Raw genomic sequence first — 20,762 nt, 5'->3', positions numbered from 1 at the left:
CATTCTAAAGCACCCACATTTTCGTTTCGCATGCGTTCGCTTTAACGTTATTTATAACTCATTACGCTATGGCAAGCACGAAGTAGTGCAAAAGATATTCATACCATCCACCGACGAATTTCTGTATATGTTACGTTTCTTCATAAATCAGTAAGTCCTTTTTAATCTTTTTTAGATTAAATAATTTACGTAATTTTAATTATATCAATAAATAAATTAGCGTGATAATTTAATGGTGTCTATGGATTTTATCAACTGTTCGAAATATCGATCTATAAAGAGTTGCTGCAGCGAAAAGTCATCGATGGACGATGAAAATAAGAACAATGAATTTCGTAATGAAGATTGCATATTCCTTGAACGAAAAAATAAAATCGAAGATGGATATTCCACTGTTAACGTGGAGCCATTACGTTTCATTAAAAACGTACGGTAAGTGCTACTTTTAATTTTTATGTACATTGACATAAAATGCAAATTCTTTTCTTATATATTTTAGTAAACATTAAAAATTTAATTCATTGTTAAGAATCTAAAGACAGAAATGACGTTTGTATTGTCTAGTTCATATACACGGTATAGATTTTGAAACAAATAAAGCAACAAGTTCATTAAAAAATTAAAAAATGAATCTTTTACCATAAAAAGAATTACATAATTTTTTTTTCATTTAACTATGATAAATGCCCAATCCATCTTTATCATGGAATGCGAATAGACCAAATTCTGTATATCAATTTTTTGAGTTACCTTCTAGCATGAAAGACCAAATAAATGGAGATATACAAGAGGAAAGTTTTTCTTCCTTTAATACGCAGGAAGACAAAGATTTTCGATGTCCTAGATGTGGCCAAAGCATGCAAGAACCTAGATTACTTCCTTGCTTGCATCCTATATGTTCAACATGTATTTCAGAATTAATGAGTAAACGTAAGTGATATAGAATTAAAAATGTAATGTACCTTCTCAAAAACAGAAATCTTATTATGCTCTCTTTTACATTCACAGCATTTTATAATTTTACAAAAAGTATTAAAACTCAAAACAATAAATCGGAAAGCAGCGAAAATAATTATTACGAAATTTGCCCTCTATGTGATGTTCAATTACCAAATGCTAATTCAACAGTTCCACCTCCGCATTATCCTCTTCAGTATCGTCTGGTAATGAGTGCTATCCGCTCTAAATTTACAAACAAAATACTTTGTGATATTTGCCCAGATGAAGTTGTTGTAAGCATTATGTCAAATTAAAATAAATTTACATCTTAAAGATATTTAAAAATGTTATACTTTTAATATTTAATATTTTTAAAGGCAGTTGTTCAGTGTTCCACGTGTCTCCGCAATTTTTGCTTAGATTGTGGTATGAAGCATCAACAACAAATCACATTGGAATTAAAACCATTAAAACATTCGATAAGACCGCTAATGGAAGCTACAAAAGTACGACGTACTGCACTTTGCCAGCAACATCCTACACATGCTTTGCGTTTTTATTGTATTGCTTGTCAACAGGTTCATAATTTGCTATTTTAATTATATATATATTTTTCTATTTAACAAATAGTATTTTTATGTATATAAGATATTTTTTAGGTAACCTGTAAAGAATGTATGTGGAGTAGTCAACACAGAGGTCATGCAAGTGAAAATGCTGCTGGAGTTGCAAAACGAGTTATTTTATATTTAACGAAAATGTTGCAAAGAGCAAAAATGCTTTTAAACATGCTCCTAACACAGTACGATCGAGATGCATTTTTAAATAGCTCTTTTGAGGAAATAAAGGATACCTGCATTTCAGTTGATTATAGGTATGTTAAACTGATAATTTTTTAAATCAATTATTTGTCAGATAATATTACAATTATAAAAAATATATATACACATATAGAAAAAATTAGGAATATGCTAAGACAGAAGGTATATTATAAGAGAAACATATGTAAGTAAATATACATACATATATTACTTACACACATGTATCTGAATTGTCATGTGATGATTATTACTATAGATCTTAAGGTTCAATTAAGAATATTTTGCGACTGTCATTTGAGGTAAAAACTTATGCATTGCTATAGGATACAAAAAACTGTGATAAAAAATAACTGTTACTATACAAATAATTAAAAAAATAAAACATTCCATTATATAATTTTATGCTATTATCTGTATATAATAAATGTTTATATTTGTGAAAGGAATAAAACATATTCATGAAAAAATAAAGTTTATTTCAAACCACTACCATTAAAACAGCAGTTGATGTATACTTTTTTGAAAAGAGAGGCAACATCCATAACGTAGGATTGATCCACAGCAAGACCAATGATATACCCCAGGATGTCCAATATGACCATGGCCACAACCTTTATATCCACCTTTAATTACATGATATATTCTATATTGTAATAAATAATGGTGTATAATAAAATTATTTAGAGAATTTATATATTACCAGGTATAATTCCTCCGCAACCACAAGTGGCTTCTTTCTTACCCCCACTTGAACAGAAAGTACAACAGTGATAAATACCAGTATGAAGAGGTTTGAATATAGATGTCCTTGTATTTTGACTGGAATTTTCTGTAAAAATTTGTATTTATTCAAAAAAAAAAAAAAATATAACAGAAGATCATGATGTTTACATGAATATATTCTTTACCTAATGATATGTTAGATACACCCAAGACTTTAAATCTTTTTATTATTGTATTAGCAAGACTCAATATTTCTACATTTGAACCATCTGCAAGTAATTCATTTGTAAGAGAAATAGCATCAAGAAGTTGTCTGGCTCGTTTTAATCTATTAAATTCTTGAATTCTTTCCTGTGCCTGTCTAGAATGTGATGTTGTTGTATCACAATTCTTGAGCTTTGATCCATCGTACAAAGCCTCATTGAAACATCTGATTAAATTAGATAATTATCATTACTTATATTCTAAATTAAATGTGATTATAAACAGTATCATCTTAAATTTTTTAATATGAACAATAATATTAATTATAAATAGGATCTTCATTATTTGTGTTACAAAGATTATATAATTGTCATGTGATGTACATTCGACAAGATTCCTTATTTACTTAAAATAATGTACCATTAATAATTTTGTATTTCACTGTCATTTGAGGTTTAAGTATGTTTCTTTAATGAAATATATTTTAATAAATTTTCTAATTATCTTCTTACCTAATTATATAGTCTTTAATTGTATATTACTATTATTTCCATAAACAATGTTGTAATTATTTTTAATTTTAATTTACATTATTATAACGTTTTGTAATATATGTAGTTATACATGTGGACATCGGAACAAATTCATATTTATTATTGTTGCATATAGCCTTCTAGAAGATACTTAATGTATTCATCCTTTTGATGTTAGGTTAGAGAAACATATTTTGAAAAATATATTGGAGCCATGATTATTTGAAATAAAATATTAATTTTTTCATATCTACATATATAAATTATCACATAATTCGATGCATTATTTCATGTACATTCAAAAATATAAGTAGGCTTTTCACAAGAAACTTATGTATCAACACGCAATAATACATTTTAGCTGCCATTGCTTAAACCAGTTTAAACTTAAACCAATAAAACAATGGAAACTATATATATATATATAATTTTTGCAAACCAAAACTTACCACCAAAAAAAGGTGTACTAAATGTAAGCAAATATGAGTAATATAATATAAAATAAATTAACAATTTTTTGTTCTAATCAATAAAATATACATATTACATTAGTATTATAGTAATGTCACTTATTAAACATAATTTTTGTTCATTTATTTACATACATGAAATGTAAGTTAAATAAAACGCAAATTCATAAAATAATTGTAATCTTACAATTAATTTTCAAAATTTTTAATTATTTTTCATCCTATTTTATTGAATCCACATTAAATACCCAAGCATATTAAAATATCCTGTTTTATTATATTTGTATGCAATTATTGTAAAATAATTCTAAGCTAGAAAAATTGTAGCTGTGTCTGTTATTAAGGAGATCATAACTTACAATATTAATTTTGGAATCAATTGTATTAAATGTAATTCAACTATTGTTAAAAAGAAGAACTGTTATACAGTACAATTAAGTGCAACACGTAGAAAATCTTCAAATCCAATATTAATTACCCCTGCTTGCTCAGTATCCCTTACTCGGAAAGCATCTGTAAAATGTAGTTTAAAATGAAGTTTATTTATACAATTTATACTTTTCAATATTTTTATTATTTTTAATGATTTTAACATATTTTCATTTGTTATATGTATATATTTACCTGTAAATTTTTGAATTTGTACACATAATACAATAAATTGATCAACTGTGATACTAGAATGGCCCTTAGGATCACTTTTCTTTATAAGAAATGATATAAACTCTGGACTTAATCTATATCCCATCTGTGTTAATGCTGCACTTAATTCACTTTCTTGTATACTTCCAGAATTATCATGATCAAAACTACGAAAAACACCTAACCATGCATTAATATAATTATAAAGAGCTTGAAACTCATACAAATCTATTGTACCATTCTTTTCTTTATCAAACATTCCTATAAATGGAGAATAAAATGTTTTAGATATTCTGAAATTTATTGATAAACTAGAGTATTAAATTATAAGAATATACCTATCATAAGTCGGCAAGCAGTATCTGAAAATGTACCCCCTTGTCCATTTGCTAAAGCAGATTGTAATTCTATAGCCGTGATTCTTCCACTGCTATCTCTATCAACAGCAGCAAACCACTGCTGTACTTCTGGACTTACTTGTGTTTCAGGATTTGTTGCTCCAAACATTGAATTCTAAAAATGTATAACATTCACTTTGAAACAATAAAATATAAACAAGTGATGAATAAGCAAAACATAACATAAGTATTATCATAAATATTGTAATGCTTTATAAATAGTTATAATAAACATGCAGAATACTTTATTATATATTTTAAAATGATAAAAGGTATTTTAATTTATTGACAAAGTATTTCTATCTGAATTGCAGGAAATAATTACCGGATAGGCCATAATTGACGTTTTCTGTCAGCTGTCAAATAGTATTAATTACAGCGTGTATTCAATTGTTGTACTAATGCAACACAAGTGAAGTACACAATACATATATGGAATAATTACATATATGTATGTATATATATTTCATATATAGTTAATTAGTCATTCATACAGTTAGAAGTTTAATGTGTACCTAATTTTTCAATTGTATGAAATGTTACTTCCTCATTTATACTTCACGAAAAAAAGAATATATTTTATCTCACATTTTATTATAAAAACGTTAATGATATCTATATTTTTATAAGCGCTAACACTGACAGTGCCATCTTACGAATTGTTTTGCATTTAAAATGACCGTATACATACATAGAGGGTAGGGTGGTTTGTAGTGTTCGCGTTTGCTTGATTTTCTGACAGGAGCATTAAAAAGGGAAAAAACAGCTGTTGGACGTTATTTTCATCTTTGTTAAGATATTGTTGATCTCGCCATGGATGACTTACAAAATTATAAGTTACAGCTTCAACAGGTACGGCTTTTGTTTTTTGTTTAACCTAACAAGAACGATGGGATGGCGAGTCCATTTTTGGCGATTCCTTCCTTGTTTACGACACTAGACGTTTAATGAATTTTGTGTTTTACCGTTTTAGGTGGAAGCGGCGCTTACCACGGACCCTACTAATGAAGAACTCTTGAAATTGAAAATCGATCTCGAGGAAGTAATAGAGCTGACACATGATTTAATTAAATCACAACAGCAGGAAAAAAGGCAAGCCAATGGCATGGATGCTAAAGATCCTATTTTACTTGCAGTTTTGGCCAATAAGTGGAAGATTGGTGATCAATGCATGGCACCCTGGAGCGAGGATGGCAAGTAAGTAATTGCATATATCTTTTTGATAAATTAGCAGTTATCTACAGTGGGTTTATGAATGTAATTTAAAGAATGGAACATAGAAATTTGTTTTACCTATTAAATGTCATAACTATACTGTAGACTTGTCTGCAAAAATTTGGGAGTATAAGGTGCGAAAGTATATAAAATATCCAAAATGTAGTGCTTCTTATAATATTTGATAGGTAAAACGATTTTGCACAAAGGTTCTACCTTTTAAATATATTCTGAAATATATAAAATAGTAAAAAATTTGTAGTTCAATCATAAAAAATACCATACTTTAGGTATTTCATATATTTGTATGTATCATATGTTTTTTGCACATTTTTGCTCCAAATTTCTCATAAGTGCATACAAATCTATAGTAGTAATAAGATACAACAATCATGATTATATTGGTAAAATTTGAAACCAATCTGAAAATGTGTATACAATATCTTTTATTATTTCATTTACTTTTTTTAGATACTATGAGGCAACCATAGATGCAATAAGTGAAGATGGTGTTGTCAATATAACATTTAACGAATATAAAAACACAGATGTCACAATGCTTAGTCAATTAAAATCTGTAGCTAAAAGGCCAGCATCAGATTGGGCAGATCAAAAGTCAAAGTGAGTTAACAATAATTTATTAGCTTTATTTATTCATTATTAACATGATCTCCCCTTTACAATTTTGAGCACATATCAGCTTTTTTAAAGAACATTGTGGGATAAGTTTTACAAGAAATTATGATTACTAATACCTCATTTTTCTCCTTATTCCTTTATCCCCAATTGGCTACAATATTCACTCCACTGTTTGGTCTGCTTCGATCTGAAATTCCGTTATTGTTCATTTGTCTTTTGGTGTCGCACTGTTCGTGTACATCGCCGGATCCCAGGAAAAGGTAACAAGAAATAACAGTTTTTGTTGAAATATTTTTTTATTTTTCTTACATACACATACACACACATACAAAAATACTATTATACATGATTTTAAATAGTATATTAGTTTGAAGTTAAGTATAATAATAATGTTTTTAGGACAAAGTAATAAAGAGTTTTATAACAGTGAAGTTTAAGATAATATGTAATATTAATAATTGTAAGTAAAGTTTTAGCTGTATTTACCTTAATTTGCATTAATCAGTTTCTAGGTGAATTAAAATTATTTCTATTTTATCATTATTCTTATAGAGATGGAACAATTTATTAGACTTTATATTTCATGAAGTAGTAGTAACCACTTATTCTTTTTACATATAATTCATTTTACAATAATCAATATTGCTAGAATTCATTACAGAATTCATTATTCATATTTTCTATTTTTAGCCAGAAATGTTATATGGAAACATCATGGTAGATTTATCACTAGTGATTTCACGAATGATAAGTTTATTAATTTTCAGAAAAATGCAAGCTGCTGCAGTAGCAGGTTCAGATCCTAACAAACAAAGAGAATATCTAAAAAAAAAGAAACAGAGGAAACTTCAGCGATTTAAGGAACTTGAAGAAGAGCGCGAAATGGAGAAAAACAAATGGCTAGCGTTTACAAATAAGGTACTTTCCATTTTTCAAATCGTTATCAAATTTCTTAATTATTAATTATTAATATACTATGTTTTTTAACGCAGTCCTCTAAGAAAGGTGTAATTAAAAAGAGTATATTTGCAACGCCAGAAAATGTAAATGGTCGAGTTGGAATCGGCACGTGTGGAGTAAGCGGTCGAGAAATGACTAAGTTCAGTAATGGTGAAAAATGGAGAAGAGGAGCATGAATACTATTGTAAATATGCAATTTATAATAATTCGTGAGATAGAACTATTGATTATTGTTATTATTCCGATAAATTTAAATTTCGAGGAAACTGAACAATTGTATGTTTTGTGTTATGAGAATGTTTTCGAGTGTGTGAATTGAAGAGAGTGTTTAGCGGTATTTGTAGATTTTGCGTAGTCATTATGTTACGGACGGATAATGACCTCAAATAAATCCGGAAAGTATTTGGATTTTCTACCTTTATGAAGCGAATGGTTGTCGTGAATGAGTGTATTTCTAGATTAATACATTTATGTGGGTATGACATTGTTTGTAACCTGTAATGGATACGAATAAATGTATATTTTAAAGTCAGACTATGCAATAATGTCCAAAATGTTTTATTAAACCCATTAACAGAACAAGATTATTTTACTTATATGATTAACTTTTATTTATATGGAATTTTATATTCGTTACCTTATTGTTAAATAAATGACTTTGTATTCTAAAAAGAGTGATATACATATTTATTTAAATATGAATATTCGATCTAGTAGCGTCAGCGTCATAGTGCGTTATAGAGATGAACTAATCACTATGGTATATATTTATAGTTGATACCGTTAGAAAGGTGAAAAATGGTCGTTTTATCGTGGAACAACACGTCACCAGTGTATATTGGTGATATATTTGAAGAGAAAAAACTAACATAAGAGGTTGATAAATTTGAAAAGATGAATGTATTAAATTACTACGTTATTGTGAAGGCCTATGATAACTATCGTTTTGTTTAAAGCTCCTAAATCGAGCTCTAACCTATTTTAATAAAAATCGTCAGTAAACACTAAGTACATTTGACGTTTCCGTTATGATAATAAAATAATTCGATGTTTATATTATTCAAGTTAAATCGGTTGTTAAAAATCGTCCTTTCAAGGCATTAAATAAAATGTATTTTAACAAATAACGTAGACATGATTCTTAGGGAAAAACTTTTTATGTGCTTATCAGTTTATTATCTAAAATCTTCAGAAAATCGGAATTGATTGAAGGCAAGAAGACTGATTCAACTGTTAAACATAAGTAATTGTTATATAAAATAAATATTTTATTTGTATAAAAGAAGATATGGAGTCAAACGAAAGAAATCAATTGTCAAATGGAGATACTGCAAATAATAGCGATATCGATTGGTCTAGATATGGATTGCATAATAATGCAGAGTCTCAAAGAAATAATGAAGCACAAAGACATAATAGAGAATATGAAGAACTTGGTCCTGAAATGTATCAAACCGGAGCAAATGAATTGTTTGCTCAAGAATATGTAAGTGGTTAAGATAAGAGTATTTATCATTATATTTTTAAACTTCCTGCCTTTCAGAGTGCTGATCCTTGGTGGAAATCAAACTTTTTCATTTCTCAACCTGTATTATTTGGAACTTGGGATGGGGTTTTTACGTCTTGTCTAATTAATATTTTTGGAGTTATTGTCTTTTTAAGATCTGGGTGGATAGTAGGCCAAGCTGGTGTTCTTAATGCTGTTTTAATAATTTTGTGTACAGGTAATAACAATTGTATTTATATATATCAGTAATGATTAGATTTGAACATTTGAAGAATTTTAATATTTCATCATTATTTTAGTATGTATTGCATTAGTGACTGTTTTGTCCGCTGTGGGAATATGTGAAAGATGTCGTGTAGAGAGTGGTGGAGTTTACTTTTTACTATCACATGTGTTAGGATCAAGATTTGGTGGATCTATTGGATTACTATATTGTTTTGGACAGGTGGGACAATTTGTATAACAATAATATTTAGAACATTACTTTAAAACCTTTTGTAGGCGGTGGGCTGTGCTCTAAATGTTCTAGGGTTTGGAGAATCTATGGCTGGTCTTGTGGGTTTAGAATCTACATGGGCAGAACGTGGTTTTGCTTGTACTGCTGTTATCTTGTTATCTGTTATTAATATTGCTGGTGTCAAGTGGGTCATAAAACTCCAATTTATTCTATTATTAATTCTATTGCTTGCTGGTGTAGACTTTATGGTTGGCAGTTTTACTCATGTGAATGTTGGTAAGAGCAATAGTCTATATTTCATGATATTTTTATTGTTCTGACAAGTGTATAATTTTGTATATATGTTGTATGTATATATTATAGAGGCAGGTTTTGAAGGATGGTTATCCGGAAATTTAAAAAATAATACTTTTACCAACTATCAAGATGGATATAATTGGTTTACAGTTTTTGGTGTGTTCTTTCCCACAGTAACTGGCGTTTTAGCTGGTATTAATATGAGTGGAGATTTAAAACATCCATCTACCGATATTCCTAATGGAACATTGGCAGCTGTAGGGACTGGGTAAAAATCATAATTCAAAATTAAGTGTGTCATACCCATTGCAAGAACTTAATCATAATTGTGTATTTAATTTCAGAACCTTTTTGTATTTATGTTTCTCATTATTTCTCGCGGCAACTTGTACTCGAAAGGCACTACTTACGAACTTTATGATCGCATCAACAGTATCAGCGATTTCAGTATTGCTACTGGCAGGTCTTTATGTGTCATCATTTAGCAGTTGTTTGGGTGCAATGTATGGTACACCTCGAGTTCTTCAATCTATCGCTAGTCAAAACGTAATACCAGGAATCAGTTGTTTGCAAAGAGGGGTGAGCATGATTTTACAATTATACATTTTTTCTATTATTACGCGTGGTTATAACCATAAAATAATTATTACATTTTAGAAAGGACCAAACAAGGTACCCGTGTATGCAATGTTAGTTGTTGCCATTGTCACATTGACTTTCATTATTACCGGTCAAATTAACACACTTGCGCCAATTGTTACTATGCCTTTCCTCTTGACATATGCGTGCTTGGATTATGCATATTTCGCCCTTGCACAAACATTCGATATTCAACTGTCCCGTGAACAAAGATTTCGAACACAGTCCCCGACGTTTGATCACGATTATGATTCTGCAAGTAGAAATAATTCAATAACCGATATCGATAATGATCTCGATAACTTATTTCCTGAACGAATACGACATAAAAATCTTATCGTAAGTACAGGTAAATGTTTCATTAATTATTGTACGAAGAACAAAATAGAAAATATTGTATTTATTATTTTCAGAGAAATCCTAGCCTTTCTGAAAATAATATGTATATAGATTCTTCTCCAAGTATCGATGAAAATGCTAGCAGTACGGATAATTCAGAACGAAAAATTCATATCCATAATAAACTGGGAAATTGGTATAGTCCTTTGTGTAATAGATGGTTTTCATTATTAGGGGTAAGTCTTTTTTTATGCATCATTAAACTTATGATTTAAGTATAATCATAACGTGAATTTCTTTTACAGTGTCTTATAAAATTATTCATCATGTTTCTTGTTCATTGGGGTTATGCTATTGCCAATATTGTTGTCGTTTTCCTTGTTTGGAGTTACATTGGTCATGCTAATCCTGCAGTTAAACCAGGTGTTTCATCCGAATTTAAATTGCTTAAATGGCTGAAAACGTCGCTATTGAGAATAATGGGGTAATTTTTAACACTATTGTAATATTCTCTTGGCAAAACTATAATAATAAAAGAGGTATTGTTCACAAATTTCAGAAGAAAAGTTTATGATTACGAACAGATTGTGGTTACACCTGTGCATCCTGGTGTAGAAACTTGTTCGGCTCAATTAAACGAGGAAAATGAAGACTTTGCTGGAAGAAGAAGATACCATCAAACAGCCACAGTCACAGGGCAATATGTCAATGTTGATTAAATATTGTACCTAGCAGGATTTTAGGGAAAAGTATTCAATGGAAATCAGATATGAGTCATTTGAAAAAGGAATTGTATAGGAATCATGTTATCGTCGCATTTTAAAATAGGACGAAATGGAAAGAGAAGCGTTGCTTTAACACCCGCAACGTCATTGACCGCACAAAACTAGTCTAGCTAGGAATTAAGAACATTTCATATCTTAAATACAAGGAATTTTTTATAAAAATGTCACGTGATAGCCTTAACAGCACTAGTAATCGAATAAGGAACAAGCACAAAATATGTCATTCCGAGCAACTGAGTAAAAGGACTATTTATATCAGTTTACTCGATGTATGTACATTAAACAGTTGAAATGCAATACTGCCAGAAGCATTTCTGAAATGGAGGGTCCATATATTCAGTGAATTATTTTAGGAACTATTTCTTGTGACATGAGATTATTTATTCTTTATAGCCCTTATAATTTGGAATAAAATCATAATATTTTATGTATCATATGAAGGTACGAAGAAAACGATGCTGGATATCAAATCATTTATATTAAATACTTTGTAAATATGTAGTGATAACATATTTATATGCTATTTAACATTTTTATAAATGTCGCTACATAAATAAGTATGTTACTAATAAAATATACATATATATAGATCAATAATCAAAATATGAATCTTTATTTTTTGTCCCATTTTCTTTTTTTTAAATGGATATGATATGCAAAGAACATAGTATTGTATTATTGAATTATAAAATACTTTGGGTTTAGAGAAATTGAAACGAGAAATAAAATATGTTATTAATTTAAAATTTTTGTAAACGTACTATTCTAATCCATTGCACGTATACAATTAATATTGGCGGGATTTTATATTTTGCAAATTACATTATATTTACAAATTTTTTTGATATTATGTTGTCGTATATAAAATTATACTAATATATTTGACCACATATAAACAAAACAAAACAGTATTTACTGAAAATAATTGTTTGAATTCCACTACTTATTAAACTTTGACTAAATGGACTTCCGGCTTGACATTGAATTGACTTGCATTGTGCTTGCAAAAATAGAAGTGTTCGAAAGTTCGAACAGAGTGTTTGATTATCTTGTGCTACTTAATTAAATATAAAATGTGTGTTCTTAATTATTTGTTACTTCATCTTTTCATAGTATTAGAGTCAGTACGCGTCATATTATACGCGAATATAGTTTCTATATTCATCCCTAGACTTATTCATTCGTGATCTGTAAAATTTTCAAAATGAAAATATGCATTGCATCTACAGTTTATTTCTGCACAAACAGGTAAAAATGTTGATATTGTCGAACAATGTCGACGTTGTCAACAATACTCAAACTTGCAAATGGGATTTATTTATAAACAATTTCATCTTTTAACGTTTTCAGAGTTTACGTTCAGGTTCTACTGTATATATATAACTACTATAGTACACCGAAATGACTTTATGCTACATTCTCTTGTGGTGATCTACGTCATACGTAAGTCTGTAAAATACATTTTCAACATTTTTATCATTTTTACCATTTCAAAACCAAATCAAATCTATTTTTACATTATCATTAGATATTCAAATTCCAGATAAAATTGCTTTAATAATATATCATATAATATAATATTCATATAGAATATTAAAATAAGTTAATCAAATATTTCTTGACAAAAGAAGGAAGAAAATAGTGGCTCCCTCATCGCATGATATTCATCAATTAATATCGTGTATTCGAGGGAGTATATCCTTTAGCGTAATTTTATAAAAATCGTTCAGTTTAATCCGATCGACCGTTTTCAAATTACGAGTATAATTCCACTTTATTGTCTATTCATGAGCGTCCTCTGGCCAGGGATTAGGTTTCACTTATGCTTGCGCATGTACATCGGGCTATTAATCGCTCCAGATTCAGTAAGTACCGACAACCGGTTAAACTCGCGGCGAGAGCTTCGGAAGCTAGGAGGTTGGTGGTGATCTCGCGGCCAACCGCGATGGTTAACCCTCCTCCGCACGGCAGCCTCTTAGGTGGTTGTGTTAAAATCCTCCACGGCGTCAGAATGCGAGATAATTAGTTACACTATGTGAACCTGTATTTCTAATAACTGATTTTGACCATCGAAAATATTATATAATGTTATTAATTTTCCAAGTATTGTTGAAGGTATGAAGCATTTAATCCTTAACTGGTACAATTCTTTAATATTGTGATAAACTAGTGATAAAAAAAAGTGAATTTTCGCTCACATTATAATAATGTATTTATGGAATATTTAAAGACACAAAAGCGCACAGATTTATTTTTACGAAAATATAACGAACTATTTGATCATAATAGAACAATATTATTATTAGTTGTAAATAATTTTTATTATCAAGGACGTATGTTTTGTAAAACTACTGAATGTTTACGACAATGGTTAAACATGGTATAACATAACATTTTATCACAATTAGCATTTGTCTTGGTTTCTTCGTTGAAGATTAGAAACTAAATTAGGTGCACTCAACTTTAAACCATTAACTTGTGCTGGAGTATTAATTATTACAATATCTGAAAAACTCTTTTAAGAGTAATCAATAAATAATTCAAAGAATTTAAAAATACATACATTCAATATATATATTGAAATTGATATTCTTATAAAAAGACAACGTACGAAGGTTTAAAGTGATAGGGTAATTGAGTTGCTTAATTCATTCGCGAAGGATACCAGGACAAAATAATATATACATCCTTGATTAGGTAGATATTGCATAAAAAATGATTTTCTACACTTTTCTCAAGGACTATAAATAAACTTATAGATATAATCTAATAAATATCTCAATATTTTTTACTCCGATTGCAATTTCAGTCTCTCCAAAGAAACATTATTTTTCTACAGTGAAACCAGCTTATTGCAACATTTCCTCGTAGCAAGATAAGTGGATCATAATTACAGTAAATTGGAACTCTTTTCACACATTATACAAGACATTTTCGATCGTGTACACACAGGAAAAACTTGTATTACGACACGACGCGTATGATATTCCTCTGCTCGAGAAGTATTACCGGAAATTTATTCAAAGGAGACATTGCGTATACATTGAGAGGGCAAGGTTCACATAAACGGGTCGTTTTATTCGAGTGCCGGTGGAAAAGCGAAAGGGTGAGTTCTTAACAAGTTGCAGAAACAGGAAGCCTTTTACTGGAGTAAAAAGTTCTCACCAACCTGGGACTCTGGCAAATCTGCAACCGGTGAAAACCGTCGACTTTCCCGGGGAGATCCGATTCCCTTCTCCATTGAAAAACCGCTTTTCAAAAATTTTTAATCCAAGGTTCAACGATCTGCGGATCATCTCCGGAAGCTATCTCACCCCTGACAATACTTTTCATCTTTAGATATCTATCTTGGACTTGTGATTGAATTGCGAATATCTCGATTCTGAGAGAATAGGAATCTTGTAAGCGTAACAGCAAAAAAAATTGTTCTTCTTGGGATTGATTTAATCTCTCCGTGATAGATCTTTCCTTCAATGTATAATAATAATATAATAATAATATGAATGGAAGGTTTCTAATCTTTTTATAAATGCGTATCGCTAGAATCAAATTTTAAAAATTACAGTACCTCCAAGAAAGATATATTTCTCAAGTTACTGTTTTTCAATTTCAAGTTACTGTTATATATTCTTTTATGTTCATTTCCCTCGTTTCTTCTAGAATCGAGACGACCGTACACGTTAGTATTGAAAACAGACCTTTAGACGATAAGATTTTATAGTATTATGGTATCACATAGTATTATTATTTAACATAATTATAAAGCATAACTTCTAAATAAGATATGTAGTCCCATTTATCATGAAACCGTAAATCACGATAGACTTTAATAATATTAGAAAAATTGTAACAATATATAGGAATCTTCCTAAAAGTTGCAACTTTTATTTGATTTTGAAACGTAATGCTTCAATAATCTTTCTAAAATGATAAACTGTTTTAGAGTATTTAAATATTCCATATGATTTCTTTTTTAATTTTGGATAGTTGGAATTATTCGAAGACATAGATCAACGAACACGATCTATGAATTTCGAGGTTTTTAGCGTACTTTGTTTGCTGATATTCTATATATCTCGTTCGATTCTTGTTCGAAGTTGCAAGAGAATAACATGGGAGTTCGTGTAGAAGCTTTGTTTGTACACACACACACATGGTATATTATACATCTCACATTCCACCTATTGTCCAACCACTACATAGCCCATTTTTCTTCGAATCTTCCAAATTTCTTGAAAAATTTGTCTTAAAAACTACCTTTAAAAGTAGAAGAAATAATGCAGTCGATCGAATGTTCTTCTTACAAGTACAGAATTTTTTTACAATTTATAGAATCGTATAATGCAACCCTTACACTTACGCTCATTTATCGTTCAACTTCGCTTTTCTTTGGATTTTCCAAATTTCCCCCCAAAAAGTTTGAAAAGAACTCTTATCTTCAAAAACAAAATCCTACAACTCATCCAACTTTCTCTCATCCAGTATATTCCATCACAACTTATACAATCGTACGATCCCCTTACACTCACCTGTTATTCGACTCCCATATACCCCGTCTGTCTTCGAATTTGTCAAATTTTCCACAAAAGTCTTTGGAGAACTAACTTATCTTGAAAGACAAAGCCCAGCATAGCGTAACACATCCAATTTTCCCTCACACAATCCGTACCATGACATAATCGATGATTGAATCATCATACCGAAAGTATTTTGCCTTTCTTCAAATCTTACAAATCTTCCAAATATCTCAACAAATCCCAATAAACTTCAAGCATAATTAACGCTCTGGCAACAAACAAGGCCCAGCACGCTGCAACCCATTGAATTTTTTCTCACCCAACATATTGCAGCGTAACTTGTACGATCATACAATCGATTCGAAAGCTACTACAAAACTCTTGCGATTCAATCATTACACCCGATATACTTCACCTTCCTGCAAATCTGCTAGATCCTCCAAATCCACGAAAACTTCAACCATAACCAACCTTTCGAACGAAAGCAATCTTCGTATTCACCTACGTATCATTAAACCCTCGTATATCCTGCGTTTTTTCTTCGAATTTCACAATTTTCCTCCAAGAATTTGTAGACAGCCAACCCTTATCTTTAAGAAGAAAATTCAGTATTGCAACTGCAGCTGCAGCTCATACAATTCTCTCTCACCCGACATATTTCAACATAACTTTTAACTACGATCACCTAATTGTTTGCAAGCTACTACATGCCACTTATGCTTCAATCATTACGCCCCATATACTTCTCCCCATATACTTTCTTTCAAATCTGTTAGATTCTCCAAATATTCAAAAAATTCTCGAAAACTTCAACCATAATCAACCTTTCGAACGAAAGCAATCTTCGTATTCACCTACGTATCATTACACCCTCGTATATCCTGCGTTTTTTTCTTCGAATTTTCCAATTTTCCTCTAAGAATTTGAAGACAGCCAACCCTTATCTTTAAAATCCGGCACCGCAACTGCAGCTACAGCCCATACAATTCTCCCTCACCCGACATATTTCAACATAACTTTTAACTACGATCACCTAATTGTTTGCAAGCTACTACATGCCACTTATGCTTCAATCATTACGCCCCATATACTTCTCCCCATATACTTTCTTTCAAATCTGTTAGATTCTCCAAATATACAAAACAGTTTTCAAAAACTTCAACCATAAACAACCTTGCAAACAAGACCCACTGCAATACTATTGTACAATCCGAGCCTCGCACTCGCCTGCGTGCCATTAAACCCTCGTGTATCTACCTTAGTTTCTCTTCGAATCTTCGAACCTTGCTCCAAAAATCCGAAGAGAGCCAACCTTTATCTTTAAAAACAAAAGCCAGCACGCCGCGACCCATCCAATTCTTTCTCATCCGGCGCACACTGCCACAACCCGGTACGATCAGAGCACCCTACCCCCGCGTATCCTCTTGAGATAAGAAGAAACTACTTCATCTCGTCCGGCGGCTTCTGTCGGGCGACTAGGTGTCAGGCCGACAGGATGGATAGGGGGATGGTACCGTAGGTGGAGGCGTACGGTGACGTCGGGTGACGGTTTCGAGTGGCGGCTAGGCGGGAGGGTTAAAAAGGGTGGTTGTTCGTCGACGCCGAGCGTCGAGCGGGGTGTCTGGTGGGGCGCAGAGGACGCACGGTGGGGCAAGGGGAGGCGGGGGTTGCCGGTGTTCGCCGGTGTGGGATCCTAGTCGGATGTCGGATCCGCGGTGGAAACTTCAGTACGCGATCAACCACCGACGTGTGTTTACGGTCGGAGCTCCAGCGGAAGCTGCGAGGCCTGGCTGCTGCGGGGGGTGAGAAATCTTTTGCTTCACACCTTTTTAATTCTGTTGAAAACGGCTCGGCCTTTTAACACGTTCATCGGTCATTCTCATCATCATCGTCGCACTTTAATTTCGGACACGTTGTTATACAATTTGGCAAAAGTTTGACAAATTTGATCGTTTCCCAGTACACACGTATGAGCTAAGTGTTAGGTGTAGGCGAAATGATTTCTGTTCTTTGGACTTGTGAGAGTGAATGGTGGCATTCTCATTTTGGATACACTGTTGTATTTCGCAGAAAGGTTTCCTATCCCTCGAAAAGTTGCAGTTTGGTCAGTTTCTAAATGATATTATCCAGATAGTTTAGCTCTGGTTGGGATTTCTGGATTTTTGCTTTTTTCGCAGTCGTGAGAGTGATTGGTGAGTTGATATGGGTAAAGAAGGTAATGGATGGTGGAACGCGTAGAATCTGTTCGGAGGACACGTGGTCGTGGGTTTACGTGCGAGCTTGCCTCGCGTTTAACGAGCTGCTCGTTAAAGCAGCCTTCGAACTGCGAATTTCACCGATGCCTACTACGTTCGTTCCCGATATATGTTCCGGTTTGCCTGATGACGAAACTGATTCGTCGAGTGCAGAGTGAGTCAAGATGCACGTTCCGGCTGGGAACAGTGAATAATTGGTTGGAACGTGGGTGTATTTGCTTCAAGTCCGTATGTGAACGTTTAATTGTTGGATCGTTGGTCGATTCATTCGTGTTAATTGAGAATTTTTAATGTAAAAATTGGATCGTTGACTTTTGAGAAAGAACATTATTGTTATTATAATATTGTTAGCATTGTTATAGAATACATAGCGTTATAAGGGTTGTTTAATCGGCGCAGATTTGCCACGTGCATTTCGTGCGTTCTTCTTAAACTTCGCCTGATTCTGTTACTTTATTTATTCCTTCATTTGTCAGCTGTTTTCTGATTTATTATCCTGTTTTTGGACTCGAAATTATATTATCGACTCGTTATTCCGTTTGTAGATATTTTTTCATTTATAAGACATGTTTCTCATATTTTGGTGATTAATTAATTTCGTCCGTTCTTTAATTTTTAATTTTGTTTTTAATTAAAATTAAGCAGAATATCTGGATTAACTAGCGGGCAGGCGGAAAGTAAAAACGATTGTATTAAGCGAAAAGTGAATATCATTCGTTTCAGAGAGTAGTTTTCATAAATCTGAAACAAGAACGCTAAGAAACTCATTCTGCACTTGGTCCATTTAAAGTTAAAACTTCTCCACGAAACCATCGAATACACTTTCAACGCGGAAAGTACAAGTTCATCCTGTTTATGCACATCCCTGTCACTTTTTATTCTTACGAGAAAACTTTTCGGGAAGTTGCTGCAAAGTTATGAAGTTCAGTGACTGTTCAGGGTCAAGGCGTCGATATCGAGAATCCAGACGTCGTTCCACCGTTACCTTAACGATATTAAGTGTTACAGAATCTCGAAATTTTGTCGTGAAATCCTCGTTGTGCGATACACGGTGACTAGGAAGAATATTTCAATATCATATCATATGAAAATATTATTTTATTTGGACTGTGCGAAATTTCAAAATGTGTTCTACACACACGATATATTCACGAGAAGTTTTTACAAGCCATTGTATGTAATTAAAAAGTTATTATCGATTATCTCATCTTATACTGCAACATATTTTATTATCAAGCCAGATGATACTTTAGAGTTCATTTCTTTTCTATAAAAGATAACTTGAACTTGCTGATATACTGTTGTAATGCGACTGTAAACAATCAATTTAGAGAAGTAAAATATTACTCGTCGGTTGTTCTTTTTATGATAAATACGAGTCAATCAGTGTCATGAGGATAGCACGAGTTTAGTAGGAAAATCTTCAGCGGCAGTTTCATATCATCGATCTTCATCCGGTAACGTCAGCGTGCACTATTTTTGGCGAGAATTTCCCGGAGAAAAGTTTGATTCCAATCTGTCATTTGGAACGAAGGAAATAGGTCAACTGAACTGTTTTCAAGAGGCTGTCTCTCGCGTGAAAATTCGCAGTACGTGGTAATCGTTTGAGGCTCTCGTGGAAAAGGGAGGATACGAGGGGTGGTAGAAAAAAAGAAGAAAAAAAAATACGATGAAATCACGCCTCCATTCGAGAATCGACTTCTTTTCAATTTGAAACTCGACCGTGAACGAGCTCTCTGCGAGAAGATATTTAACATTTTCATGAATTCTCCGATAATTGTCGCTACGAACGAGTAGTTGAAAGTCAAATCGAGTTTCTATTGTATGAAAATATCTAGCTTCATAATGTAATATACATCAAGTTGATTTGAATGAAGTTTTTCTCAGATATTGATTTATATCGATCGAGAAAGAGTAAAAGACTTTGTACTTTAATCCTATGGGGGTTGTAGTCTACTATTGAGACGATAGTTACAACGGCTGTGGAAGAAGTATTATTATTATGTGCATAAGAAACACGTAACCTTTATTATCCCAGGTTCTGTATGTAGAGGTTTGTTGGCCACTGTAGAGGATGATTGGTTTGTTCGAATAACGAGATAACTTGTTGTTGAAAACCGTCAAGTATATTTAAAATGATAAATAAATGAACACAGACAATAATCACTCGTACTAACAGATTCGCTAATAAAATCGCTGATAACTCGTTGATAACTGATAGATACTGAACTCCTTACGATCGCGTCCGTTTATTTATACTGGTCGGGAGAGTGCCAGAAAATTCAAATTCGTCTTCGTTTGACGGTTGTACGTAGCGGCGACATTGTTTTGCCCGGAGTTTATTTATTATTACATTATGTGTATCCTAACGATATTGCTACTCCGAAACAAAACAACAACATGATTTGAATTATCCTCTAGC

The 20,762-nt window shown here is 31.8% G+C and overlaps 6 protein-coding genes across 9 annotated transcripts in view; 4 read left to right on the top strand and 2 right to left on the bottom strand.

Moving 5' to 3' along the window:
* Positions 1 to 232: 232 nt before the first annotated feature.
* LOC138180307 (E3 ubiquitin-protein ligase TRIM45) lies at positions 233 to 2,636 on the top strand. 2 transcript variants are annotated; one of them, XM_069114052.1, is made up of 6 exons: positions 233 to 432; positions 758 to 930; positions 1,009 to 1,232; positions 1,317 to 1,445; positions 1,599 to 1,813; positions 1,904 to 2,636. In XM_069114052.1, the coding sequence occupies exons 1-6, from the start codon at positions 233 to 235 to the stop codon at positions 1,950 to 1,952; spliced, it is 990 nt and encodes a 329-aa protein (XP_068970153.1). In that variant the 3' UTR covers positions 1,953 to 2,636. The 2 variants fall into 2 exon arrangements, with proteins under 2 accessions (XP_068970153.1, XP_068970152.1); XM_069114051.1 differs by having other exon boundaries at positions 1,317 to 1,517.
* LOC138179792 (uncharacterized) lies at positions 2,253 to 3,588 on the bottom strand. The gene is made up of 4 exons (XM_069112934.1): positions 3,575 to 3,588; positions 2,669 to 2,913; positions 2,461 to 2,589; positions 2,253 to 2,383 (listed from the first exon to the last, which is right to left on the bottom strand). Exons 1-4 carry the CDS (start codon positions 3,586 to 3,588, stop codon positions 2,253 to 2,255), a joined length of 519 nt encoding a protein of 172 aa, XP_068969035.1.
* Pef (penta-EF-hand domain containing protein peflin) lies at positions 2,828 to 20,577 on the bottom strand. 3 transcript variants are annotated; one of them, XM_069114057.1, is made up of 5 exons: positions 20,365 to 20,577; positions 4,671 to 4,845; positions 4,315 to 4,593; positions 3,200 to 4,203; positions 2,828 to 2,913 (listed from the first exon to the last, which is right to left on the bottom strand). In XM_069114057.1, exons 2-4 carry the CDS (start codon positions 4,837 to 4,839, stop codon positions 4,112 to 4,114), a joined length of 540 nt encoding a protein of 179 aa, XP_068970158.1. In that variant the 5' UTR covers positions 4,840 to 4,845; positions 20,365 to 20,577; the 3' UTR covers positions 2,828 to 2,913; positions 3,200 to 4,111. The 3 variants fall into 3 exon arrangements, with proteins under 3 accessions (XP_068970158.1, XP_068970156.1, XP_068970157.1); XM_069114055.1 differs by lacking the exon at positions 20,365 to 20,577 and adding an exon at positions 5,056 to 5,259; XM_069114056.1 differs by lacking the exon at positions 20,365 to 20,577 and adding an exon at positions 5,056 to 5,259 and having other exon boundaries at positions 4,050 to 4,203.
* Positions 5,414 to 8,089, top strand: Spf30 (Splicing factor 30). Its single transcript, XM_069114054.1, has 5 exons — positions 5,414 to 5,582; positions 5,704 to 5,927; positions 6,417 to 6,566; positions 7,352 to 7,502; positions 7,577 to 8,089. The coding sequence occupies exons 1-5, from the start codon at positions 5,544 to 5,546 to the stop codon at positions 7,718 to 7,720; spliced, it is 708 nt and encodes a 235-aa protein (XP_068970155.1). The 5' UTR covers positions 5,414 to 5,543; the 3' UTR covers positions 7,721 to 8,089.
* LOC138180306 (solute carrier family 12 member 8) lies at positions 8,268 to 12,171 on the top strand. The gene is made up of 10 exons (XM_069114050.1): positions 8,268 to 9,030; positions 9,088 to 9,268; positions 9,351 to 9,496; positions 9,553 to 9,784; positions 9,872 to 10,073; positions 10,150 to 10,384; positions 10,463 to 10,783; positions 10,858 to 11,019; positions 11,089 to 11,267; positions 11,343 to 12,171. Exons 1-10 carry the CDS (start codon positions 8,833 to 8,835, stop codon positions 11,500 to 11,502), a joined length of 2,016 nt encoding a protein of 671 aa, XP_068970151.1. The 5' UTR covers positions 8,268 to 8,832; the 3' UTR covers positions 11,503 to 12,171.
* Dscam3 (Down syndrome cell adhesion molecule 3) overlaps positions 17,130 to 20,762 on the top strand; it is a 313,340-nt gene continuing 309,707 nt past the window's right edge. Inside the window, exon 1 of the mRNA XM_069114043.1 lies at positions 17,130 to 17,887. The gene's annotated coding sequence lies outside the window, so the exon portion shown is untranslated. The remainder of the gene's footprint in view (positions 17,888 to 20,762) is intronic.

This window comes from Bombus flavifrons, chromosome 5, assembly GCF_040668555.2.
Source record: "Bombus flavifrons isolate JBK064 chromosome 5, iyBomFlav1_principal, whole genome shotgun sequence".
Lineage (NCBI taxonomy): Eukaryota > Metazoa > Arthropoda > Insecta > Hymenoptera > Apidae > Bombus > Bombus flavifrons.
The sequence above is the reverse complement of the archived record's forward strand: the minus strand, read 5'-3'. Positions and strand labels throughout refer to the sequence as shown.